This window comes from Pogonomyrmex barbatus, unplaced genomic scaffold (genome assembly GCF_055798465.1).
Source record: "Pogonomyrmex barbatus isolate J1 unplaced genomic scaffold, ASM5579846v1 scaffold3, whole genome shotgun sequence".
Taxonomy (NCBI): domain Eukaryota; kingdom Metazoa; phylum Arthropoda; class Insecta; order Hymenoptera; family Formicidae; genus Pogonomyrmex; species Pogonomyrmex barbatus.
In genome coordinates, this window is record NW_028297127.1 from 15,233,015 (window position 1) to 15,245,280 (window position 12,266).

General features: G+C 38.8%; 1 protein-coding gene across 7 annotated transcripts in view; it reads left to right on the forward strand.

The window, feature by feature from the left end:
- Window positions 1–12,266, forward strand: part of Rbp6 (RNA-binding protein 6) — a 596,225-nt gene that overhangs the window by 469,403 nt on the left and 114,556 nt on the right. For all 7 annotated transcript variants that reach the window (XM_089079353.1, XM_025218444.2, XM_011639884.2 and 4 more), the window contains one exon: window positions 7,261–7,309. In XM_089079353.1, coding sequence (XP_088935479.1) covers window positions 7,261–7,309 — 49 coding nt within the window. The remainder of the gene's footprint in view (window positions 1–7,260; window positions 7,310–12,266) is intronic.

A 12,266-nucleotide genomic window follows, 5' to 3' on the forward strand; every position in this document is an offset into this window, starting at 1 on the left:
CTTCATAATTAGCGTGCTAAATGGGATTCACATTTGACATTTGACGCTATATATGCTTGCTTGAGTTTTATCTAGCACTGAATATGACATATGAATACATATTTAACCGACAGCGTGTGGCAGCATGATCGTCTATTATTCATAGTACGCCATTTTACCCGTGTCGTATACGTAAAAAAAAAGGGATATTGAACATGCAATTACTTATGGTCGCATTGAGTGGTTTGATTGCACGAAAGCACAACGATTTCGATGCCAAACATTTATCCGATAAGTTGATACTTGTTTGATATAGCCTCTGCGAGATTCCCAGCAATATTAATATGCCCGCAGCGTGTTATCGATATTTCTCGGACGGATCATGCACACGACTCGACGGTTTTATCTGAAAATAGCAAGCAGATGTCTGTCGGCCTGTGAGCCATCATTATTTTCGCGTTGGTGTGAGAGAGGTACTATATCCACTCCAGCCGTTGAATAAAGAGGAACAGCTCCGTTCAGGAAGGACCAAAAAGAGAAGTCCCATTTTTTTCTCGCGAAAGTTATCCCCGCGGGAAAAACAGCCCTTTCTAGCCTGCGAGTTTCCGAGCGTCCCTCCGAAATATAGCCCTGGCTCGATATCGATCGAGTATCGAGCAGCAAGTGACAGCGACTTCGACGTCGGCAGTGGCCGACGAGGAGGCTGATTTGTTTGTCGAAAACGCTCCGGAGTTTTCCTAGAAAGTTTTCCTTCCCTCGTCCCGGAAACATCGACGAAGGCGGAGTCGACTTACGTGTTGTCGAATAACCGGATCGACCCTCGCCAAGTGTCCGCGTTCGCGAGCTACTTAAGTTCCTTGCCCTATCTCGCCCTTTTCGGGTCATTATTCAACCCCAGACCGGCCGAACGGCGAAATCGCATGAGTCACGGAGGAACACGATGGTGAAATTGAAGCGGTCGAAAACACCTTGATTAAGTTGGTGACATTGCAACAAAATAGCTACCTTCTCTCTCTCTCTCTCTCTCTCTCTCTCTCTCTCTCTCTCTCTCCCCCTCTCCCCCCCCTCTCTCTCTCTCTCTCTCTCTCTACTTGGGGATTAGGATATTAACGCTGAATGAGTAATGCGATGAAATGTAATGGACTCGGCGATGCCGACTTTAGAAATATCCCATATAATATTAAAATGGCATCATTAATCTTCAATTTTTTCAACTATAAACGAGAAAGAGAAGATTTGATATTCCACTATATATAACGAAGACTTCATTTAACGCGATGTTTTATATATGACATGAAAAAAAAATCTTTTTTTAAATAATCTAAACTACATTTTCCACGCATATTTCAGCAATGAATGCGTTAACTCGAAATATGCGTCGACGATGTCGCGAATCGCAATTTCACTGCAAATGAGCCGCGACCGTAGATTGTTTTACCGCATATACACAGATAATAGAATCCGACTTTGTAACTCTCGCGTGGGTCTCGCGGCGTGGCCTTTAATCAACTGAAGGGAAAAAAAAATAAAACTTCTCGATGGAGAGCGTTCTCGAAGCGCGGCGCGTTGGTTCTCGTTTATCTTCGAAAAGAGAGTTCGGGACAAGCGAGGAACGGAGAAGCGAAACAAAATAAAAAGGGTGCGCGCACACAATGCGAGCCGCACGCAGGATGGAGGTTGTGGAAACTCGATGCTCCGCGTTCGAAAATGAATTTAAGCCCCAGCGAAGCCCGTGTTACTGAAGTATCCGGTTCTGTGAACTTTGGTGATAAGTTTCATGAAGTGCACTTCGGATGGCGTACGCGTGTGCACATATGCGCGCTCGAAATGCGTATCGTATTGCAACGTAGATCGCGAAGCTACGAAACAAGTTCGAATGGGGGAATCACCGTTTCGGTTCGTTGCATTCGATCCAATGTCGCGATCGATTGAGATAACTTCCAGCTTTCAAGCGCAGATTCGCAGTTTAGTCGCATGTGGTGCCGGAGTTCAGAATACACGGACTGTGGAATTTTGTAACGTGATAAATTGACCGAAGTATACTCATTGAAATGGATCGTTCACTTTTCCTGATTTAAAGCTCAAGCTTCTTCATAAATCGTATTTGTCATGAATATCTCTCTCACATTTTCAGACATTTAGATTTACATATTGTCAGAGAGATTTTCAAAAAATAGAGATTCTTAAATATTAACTTTTAGATATTCAGATTTTTAAAGCCGTGAGTTTTTAATATATATTTATAGTGATGACAATTTATTAGTATATGCAACGATACATACTATTCAATTAAAAATTAGAAATAAATGATATTTTTTTCTTACAAATATTTAATTGCTCAATTCAAATTGTGTGACGGCTTGCTTAACTTTAACAAAACAAATGTTAACACTATCTCTGTAAATTTTTCAGTCATTGTTTTAAGAAATTTTCTCTGACAGCTTTCTTCTCAATACAACGGACATTTTTTTGTTCCGCGTTTCCAAAAATTACCATATATAAAGATACATTAGAAAATATTAATAACATAGCAAATGGGAACGCTGGACAAAAATAACAAATAAACTACAAATATATAAAAATGTTAAAGTTTGTTGAACGAAATTATTAGAAATAACAGCGAGTTCTTTCTTTTTATTTTTAAAACTTCTTATGATGTTTTTAGAATAAAGCAGAAACCTAAATACATCTTTTTGAGAAAGTAGGAAGTAGGAAGTATATCTTTCCGAGAAAATAAAAATGAAATTATTTACAAAAGTTATACATCAATTTATCGTTTCAACAATTTATTCTACTTTATATTCACGTAACGTAATTTTGTTCATGGTGTTTATCGCAAAAGGGTCAGCTGCATTTCCTTCTCGACAATGCTTATTAATAATAATCATTAGCGCGGAAAAATGAGCATTTTCAGTACATTATTTTGGCTATCTCTTTATTGCACATAATTGCACGTCGGAAATTCGATCCAGGCGCATCCACGGCCTGTTATTTTACAATGGAGCACCGATGAAGCGAATTGTGGTAGAGAATAATAATTTGTGTACACAGTAATTGATAAATATATGTTTTTTCGATATTCGAAAATGAAGTGGTTTCGTAAAATAATCAAATTAGAAGACTGTCAGCAAATTATCGACCAATGGGCGATTTGTGAATACCTATTCTACTCTGATCTCATTTTTAATTAGTTGGTCAAAGACCGAAAGACCTAAAGCGAGCGTTAGTACGTATCCGGTGACGAGGGAAATGACACGGCCTTACATCGAAGAGGGGGAAAGGTCTCGCGATATAAAGGGCGAGGGCAGTAAGACAGCAATCTACAGCTCGGTCCACCGAGAGCTGTAACACTGGTGGAATCGAACTTGTAATAAGGTACGTCTCGCCCACTCACCAGAACTCGATTGCTCTCCGGGGACGACGCTGCCGACTCCTGTCTTCTCTCTTCGCTTCCTTCTCCTCTTTCTCCTCCTTCTTCTCCTCTTCCTCCTCCTCGATAACCTTTCCTACTACTACGTATTTTCCGGACTCACGTAAAGGGAAGAAGTTTGGGAAGTTACAAGGCCACTTCGTGTTACATTTTCCTGTTATCGCCATTTCCTTAAGGTTACACCGACGTGTCTTCGGAATTTCAATCTGCGTGCAAAACCAGGATTCTCTACCTTTCTCTCTCATTCTCGGCGGAATTATTCTTTCTCTGGAAGAGGATGCCGATCTCATTTGTCAAAAGTAGATTGGTATCCAGGAAATGGTACCTTCATTTTTTACGTCTTGTCTGTGCGAGTTTCGAGAAGTTATTGCGGCCAAATAAACCAACGGCACCTGAGAAATATCTGTAACTGCAAAACTTTTCAGGAAAATAATAGTTTTCTCTCGATAAATCTTGTTTATTAACATTTATAACAAATTAAATATTAAATAAATAGAAAGTTACATGAGTTGTAATATTTTTTGAAATAAACTATTGATAAAATAACATTAGAAAATGATTGCAACTGAAAATGTTCAAATAATACTTTTTATTAATGCTATTATATAGATGATAAATATTTGTATCTGCTCTGTACATATTTACTATACTTGTGGAAATTCGAATATCTCAGTTTATTAAGAAAAATGTAATATAAAAGTCATCGGAGAAAAAAATGAGAATTTATCGTGCGTAAAATCAACTCACACGTAAACGACAGTAAAATAACAAGCGTTTTGTATAATATTCGCTTATCTCTCGTGCTCGACGTTACTGGTAATGCACCGTACGATAATTATATTAATTTATATAGAATCAATATTAAACACATCCGGGCAATGTATTTTTAATGAAGTAAATACGCGGATGCATAATGCGCCGTGTGCTGAATATTACATATCGCAGGAAATAGATACTCGTAATGCAATGATACACGTGAAACCCGCAAAACTGCATTGCGACCCGCGATAATTATTCGAGATAATGAGGGAAATTCATGATTGCCAGTTTGCGAGAGTCTCCGCGTTAAAAAAAGAAGGAATGTATTCATTAGCGAATACATTTCAACGAACGAACTATCGTTTTTCTTGCAAGAAGAATGATTTCACCCATTGTGACTCAAGAATTAAGAGAGAAAGAATACACGTTGTTGAACAGGAGTAAAAAAACTTACGAATTAAAAATAAGAAAACAATTGAAAGAAGCAGGCAAATGCAAAGATTCAGAGAGGCTCCATTTGAGTGAAATGTTAACGAAGTCAAGAAAAAAAGGAAGCCTTACGTATTTTTCTCACGTAGTGATCGGAATGGAGAAATCTCGTTCTTGATCGAAGCCATTGTCGCTTGACGGCGATGCGAGAATTCGCAACATCGAACGAAAGACTCAGGCCGATTCGACTGTCGAGAATACATCAGTATAACGCCCACAACAAAGACTGCAGCATTAAGGAATAATGAAAGGATATGCATTTTGCGAGAGAAGAAGGTAGAGAGGCATAAGTAACGAAGAATGGTTCCTTGTCTTACGCCATGACGCCTCTTGCGTTTTCATTAAAAGCCCGCTCGTCCCCTCGTTCTTGTTTTCCGCTGTCGTCAACCCCCTCGTAAAAAGCGTGCCGTCCCTCGAAAAACAAAAGTCGCAACAAATGTCAGCTAAGACACTCGATTCCCTTGGCATTTTTCCGCGACTTTCTCGCCACAGCAACGCGATCGTCGCGCGAATTTCATTAAAATTTTATTACATAGCAAGACGAGAAGACGAAACCGGAACGTGACGAGCATTATTACTACGTGCTTAACATTTGGCATTCAACCAGCTACTAACTAATGCTAAATACTAATCAGACTTACACTAATATTTTTGTTTGTTCGTAAATATCAAAACATCAATTGTTTCATTTTGTCTCATTGTTTAATTTATTTTGTATCTTTTCATGTATGCTTTAAAAATTTAATTAAATGCTTTAAAAATTATAATAGAATTCTTCAGTCGTTGCAAACTTCAATATAGATGCTGATGTAGTTTGCTATTTTACTCTGGGAGAGGAGAAATTCTTGTCAAATTTAATTAGAGATCAAAATATAAATATTATGTACAAAAATACATATAATGTATTTGACATGTATCTATACAACATGTATATCTGGAAAACGCATTTATTGAGTACATACGAGAGTTCATACAGTTACTCAAACGTCGTGAGAAGAATATCGCTCGCTATTTTAATGCTGCAGGCTATCGATAGTTGTTCCTGCGTGAGAGAGTGGGAAGGAGCAAACTCGTGGAACAACGAAGAGGGTAAGGATAATCCCTATTGTTTCTCCTGTCCCATAAATCCTACTAGCTCTTCCTATGCCTTTCCAGAACTTCGCTCGCGCTTCAACCATATACAGAACCATCCGCTCCCCGCCCCGCCATTTTCCACCGTCCTCTCGTCGTCTCTCGCAGCAACATGCTCCGTAAATCTCTGACCAGCTGTGCTTTACGACACGTACGCGATTCTCCTAAGGATACAAGAGATCTTATTCGTCATTCGACTGGCATCATTTGGAACCGCTTAAAAATCAATCTTACTGTCACCTTCCTTTGATGAATAAATCTCATCTCTTCGATCATCAATTTGTAACATTGTTACTATTTATTTATTATTTTGGAAAAAACTACTTATAAATAGAATTGACATAAATATTTTATCAAAATGATATGATTCTTATCTTTAAATGATTGATTCTTATCTTTAATGTAAGAAATTAATAATTTTTTTGCGCCAAACTATCAGTTATAATACTGATGAATATAGTATTGATAATAATTTATCACAATATTGTGCGATTAACTCATATAATGATCATACTATAGCCACATAATATTAATTTTACATGCAATTAATAATTTATGTATTTGTAGTATATCCATCGTGTAAATTAATCATGTCAATATCATAAGTTCATCAAATGATCAGAATTATTTTTAAGAAGCTTCATATCGAAACGTTTATTCAATTTTCGAAAAGAGATAAGCTAGTAAATGATTAAACTGAAGAAGATATTAATTTAATGCATCTATGTAGATCCACTCTCTTTTTCGCAAATAAATATTTACTATTAATAGGAAATGATTTGTCAAAAGTATTTGATAATTGGTATACATACAATTTTTCTTCCTATTCGTCACATTGAGATGAGGTTTCCGCAAAATATCTTTTAGATATGTATCGTACGACATTTCCATAACGGCGTTTACGATTCTTGAAGCTTTAATAGGGGTGCTTTGCACCCCTAACACACCAAGGGGTTCACTATGAGGTCTTATATCAAATATAGGTTACTTCGATCGTCAGTAAGCCGCTTAATTTATGACAGCGGCTTCAGTAAATAAGACGCTTTACTGTAAAGCTGCACGTTTACTATACTCAACTTATCCGGCAATATAATTCTGATTTAATCTTGTCGTAAAACTACTAAATCAAGCTTGAATTTTAATTACACGATTTTACAATGGTCCGATCGATCTGAAAGAATTTTAATAGAAATATATAAATTTATTAATGCTAATAGACAAGTGAAATAAAGTTGATAATAATTATAATAATTGTATAAAAATAGTTGTATAAAAATATAATATTCTTTGAATTAAATTATTGAATCAAATTCATATCAATATAATTTAATTAATATTATATTCAACTAATAAATTAGATTAAATGTAACTGTGTAATATAATTAGATTAAATCTCAAATGGAATACTCTTTATCTGACTTTTTATTGAAATATTTTTTATTTGACTAAGCCATTCCATTGTGTTTTTTCAGATCGAAGATGCTATGCTGATGTTCGACAAGCAAACTAACAGGCATAGAGGTAAGTACATTTTCTTTTCTTTATTTCTTTTTTTTTTATTATTATACATGATTATGAAAAAATTGCTGCAATTTTGTGGCGTGCAAACGTACCATAGAAATATGTTCGAAACTATTCTATTTAACGAGTCAATAATGTCGCCATTCCGCCGGCGGGGTAATTAACGAGTCGAGTTGAGGCTATAATTAGTAATCACGATAAATCGCGAGCCGCGGTAAATACGGGGAAAGATAAATAACATAAATTTCGGGATATGTGCTGTCTACGCAAATCGTGACGGTATTTTGCGAATTCGGCACGCGGATCGATAATCGCAAAGAACTTATTTCAAAACATAAAGGAATGCATGATTTAAAACAAAATAAAAAAAGGACTATTGAAAAGCGATTCTTACTTCGTTTAAAGCTTTAAAAGATTAATCAATATGAATATTGTATATATAGATTTTTATTATGATCCTATAATATATCTTTGAATCTATATATTTATATTAAATATAACAGTATATTTTTGTATGAAAAATAAAAAGCACAGTCAGTTGAGCGAATACGAGAAATTTAACAAAATAATTTATAATAATTTGTAATAAAATACTTCTATGGTTCTACATAGACAGTATTACATAGACAATAATTAATGTAAAACAAATATCATTTTTTGCGAAAAGTTGATTTTTAATCGTATAATAAATTGCACAATTTATTAGTTTATTAGTGCCTATCTAGTCTAATGGAATCATTTTCGTCACAGTGTTTATATTAGTGTTTATAAGTATGTCACAGAATTTTAATTGCTGTCTCTCAAGTATTTGATCGATTCATTTAATATTCTTCATTTCCATTTTATTTCTGCGTCCGTTATTTACATTTCTCATATATATTCTTCGCATTTTTAGAAAAATTTAATATCGAATTGAAAAGTCATCAGGATTAAGAGCTCTCGATTTCAAATAAAATGTAGGCGCCCAAGAAATTTTTACGCGGCACTTTGCTAACGCGGTAGAGATGAGGAAGAGGAACGGGATGGAAATGTTATTGAGATCGCACGAGGTGCGCATGCCCCATTGAAAATCGACTGGGCAGGGAAGAAGGGTGGAGATCGAGAGGTCGCGATGAATGAAATATCGTGGCGGCCGCGATAATATATAGGGCAGCTCTCGACTCTCAGCCCTGCTTCGCTGTCGAGAGCATAGCGGGGTTTGCGATCGGCGCGGGTCTGGATCCATTCACGTCGCCGCTTCAATAAGGTCGATAATCGTCAGCGATCGTGGTACCCCACCTTGCCAATAATCGGGAGAAGTCTCTCTCTCTCTCTCTCTCTCTCTCTCTCTCTCTCTCTCTCTCTCTCTATCTATCTATCTTTTTTATCGGTATCTACCACCTTTATAGCTCGGTCCTAGAGCGGAGGCGAGCGTCTGCTCGGGCTCCGATGATAGATTCTAATATCGCTTATGAAAAATAGGGGCAAATGGGATATGAGAGCTAGCTCCCTTCAGTACCACGCGGGGTTCTTCCTATCCCGGCTAAGTTGCTGAAGAGGTTCAGGGGGGGATGAACGCTGAAGACGCGTCGTACATCGCGCATCGGGCGAATAGCGAGGTAGGAGTAGCTGAAATAGCGACGCGCGGATCGGCACTGGCGGATGAAGGGGGGTAGAGGAAGAAGGGTGAATGGAAGTGGAAGTGAGATAGGGGGCTCTTTCAAAGCCGCACGTAATCTCTCTCGTGATGACATCCAATATCGTCCCCGTACGACGAGAGTCTGCGAACCTCAAACCTCGAACTCTCGGCTGCTACTGCTCCTGTCGCTGTTATTTCTGCTGCTGCTGTTGCTGCCGCAACTGCTCGCCGGCAGATTCCGTGATATGGCACTTCCGCACCCGGTACCTGACCCCTAAGGGGATTATTCTTGGATTCTCTCGCTAGACATACCGTGAGAAATTTCAAACAAAATATGCATCGAAGTAACAAAAACATTTATTACATCATTTTTAATATTCCTTGATCGGTCATGCACTCGACTTTGAATAAGAACTCACACACTATAGTACATGTATATATCTTTCATGCTTTTCTTCAATTATTTTCTAAAGTCACCTTACATTTTTGCCATTTTTTTATTTTAAACCATGTATTTTTTCAATATATTTATCTTACGATTTGAATAATTACACACAAAATTATAACTGTCTACGACTATTTTGTAACAATTAAAATAGTTCTTTGAATAAAAAATTAATCTAAAAATTGATCTTATTAATATATCGAGCTTGATGTTTATAAATTAGTATCTTAAATTGTAGACAATACAAATACAATACATTTTTATAATATGTCTGAATTATGTCTGAATTTTTCTCTGTCAAGACTTAATTTTAAAATTAATTGCAATCTTTGCATATTTGAAAATAAGCTTGATTGATTTGAATAATTATTTATAAGTTTTTACGAGTTTTTTGTGTCTTTCCAAAAAAATTATTAATTATGCACATAACACATTTTTTACAATATCGGTAATCTCCTACTCAGTTTCCTCAGTGATTGTAATGCTTTCTTCAAGTACACTCGATTTCGATCGACGCGGCATGTTTTCTCGAACGTCGCCATCGAATTACAAGGAGATCCTCAGACAATCTTCTGGGAGGTCTCTTTACGCTCAAATCCCCGAAGAGGCAGACGGCTGGCGGCCGTCTTACCCCTCTACCACTCCCCCCTTACCACGTTGTGGAGGGAGAAAAGAGGACTCCACTGAGAACAGCCCGGCAAGCGTTTCCGGACAATTTCGAATCCCGATGGCTCCCGCAGCGAGCTATGATTTCCACGTGGATGGGCAGGCTGCGATTGCAGCAAAGCGAGCTTTCTCTCCTTTCTCCCCTCTCTGTCTCTCTCTCTCTCTCTCTCTCTCTCTCTCTCTCTCTCTCTCTCTCTCTTTCTTACCGCGACGAAGAGAAACGCGTCTATAGCTCGGAGCGCGATTATCCAAGCTTCGCTGGCCAAAGGATTTTCCCTCCGCGGGATTCTTCCCCCCCCTCCCCCTCACGCAAAGTCTACGTTTGCGAGAAGCAGTAAAGAAGAACGGGCGCATGTATTCGTGGCACACGTGGTCTACACGTGTGAATATATATGAACATACGTCTTCCTCGCATGATGAACATACGCCGATTCACACGAGATGCTCATAAGTTGCGGACCATGCTGTCCGATGAGAGTATGTGTTCATAACTTCAATGTGATACTCTCTGTATATCTGCGTGCACGCGTGCGTATATGTGTAGACTGACCTGTATGTTCTTACTTGTTCGACGACAAGTCGGTCCTTCCGTCAGGCAGCGACGGTCTCCCCAAAAGGAGGACTCGCTTAGCCATGTATGAACATACGTCAAAGGGACGCTTCACTGTCGATCGTTTATTGGATCGTGTGCTCGCGTACGCTTTGACGGTGGATTACCCGCGTTTAGCCTGTCGTCGTTTAAACGTCTCCGCCGGACGTCGCTTATGGAAATCGGAATGTCTTCTACGAACTAGAAGCAAAAGGAAGATTCCTGGAATATGTTAAGAAAGACTGCCATTTCATTCATGAATTGAAGAACGGTCGAACAACCGCACGACTATCCCGTCGACTATCTATCGCTTAACTTCTAACTGGACTGACTTTAACTCTCCAAAGAAAGCTTAAACTATTCTGAGATTGTTTGGGAAACCTGATTTACTTTACCATGACTGCAAACTGATTTTAATAATCTTCCAAATACATACTTTTATATTTTTGATCTGTGTGAGACGTGGATGTAAACGCGATGTATTTATCAGTTCTCCAGAAGAACAAATTAAACAGAATTAAATTTCCTTAATGGCTTACTTTCGGTAAATCTATTTTCCTGATGAACCGTAAAGAATTAACACTCTCCAATAACAGTTTCCTCGCAATCAGTAACCGCGACTCATATGTTCAACGAAGCATTCTTGGTTTCGTGCCGAATTAGCATAAGAATCGCAGCTAAACTTGATTACACGCCGGCGTGATCTTTGGCGATGGTGGAAGAGAGAGACAGAGAGAGAGAGAGAGAGAGAGAGAGAGAGAGAGAGAGAGAGAGATTGAGAGAGAAAGAGAGAGAGGAAAGGAGACAGAAAGAATAGAGGAGATAAACAGCGAACGAGTATCGCGTCATCGTGGTCCGAAGTTGGCCAAGTCTGCAATCTGCCGTCTCTCTGACGGTGTGCTCGGATAGATGCAATTACCCTAGCCGCGTTTCCTCTTCAGCGAGCGAGGAGAATTTCCGGGTGAAGTCTCAAGAGCGGCAAGTTCGCCAGTCAGCTAGCAGAGGCGGATGTGTGTTATGCCAGTTTGATATAATCCGGCATCAGACGGTCCGGAACTCAGCCAGTGGGTTCTCTCTTTCCTCCCCCCTTCCCTCCTTTCTCTCTCTCTCTCTCTCTCTCTCTCTCTCTCTCTCTCTTTCTCTCTCTAGTTCTTGATATTTCTCTCTTTCTCTTTCTCTCATATCTTCCTCCCGCGCGTTTCTCGAGAGGAGCGATTCGCGTGGCACGCGCGACGAACCTGACCAACTTCGATGCGTATGAATTCGACTACGCTTCGAATAGTTGCTGCGCCTCCATGGAAAGTTCCAGAGCGGTCCGAGATAGTTTCCCTCCGCCGTTTCTAGCACTCTGGTCTCGGTCGTGGTGAGAAAGATGGAACTATATATGAGAACTTGCAAGATCATGCCGCGCCATTCACAAGCCGAGCCTTCAGAAGCGACCGCTCGTACGGAAAGGCCGGATTGATCTCGGCGGAAGTTCTGTCGCTTCCTGATTACAGAGCGGAATGCATGTAGCGCGCGTGCTTAACTATTCATGTGTACTGAATTATACCTTTGGAATTACCATGACGAATGTTTGTTCGCAAAGTGAAATTGAATTTTGCATTATCACGTCTCAATATTTATCTGTATTTTACAA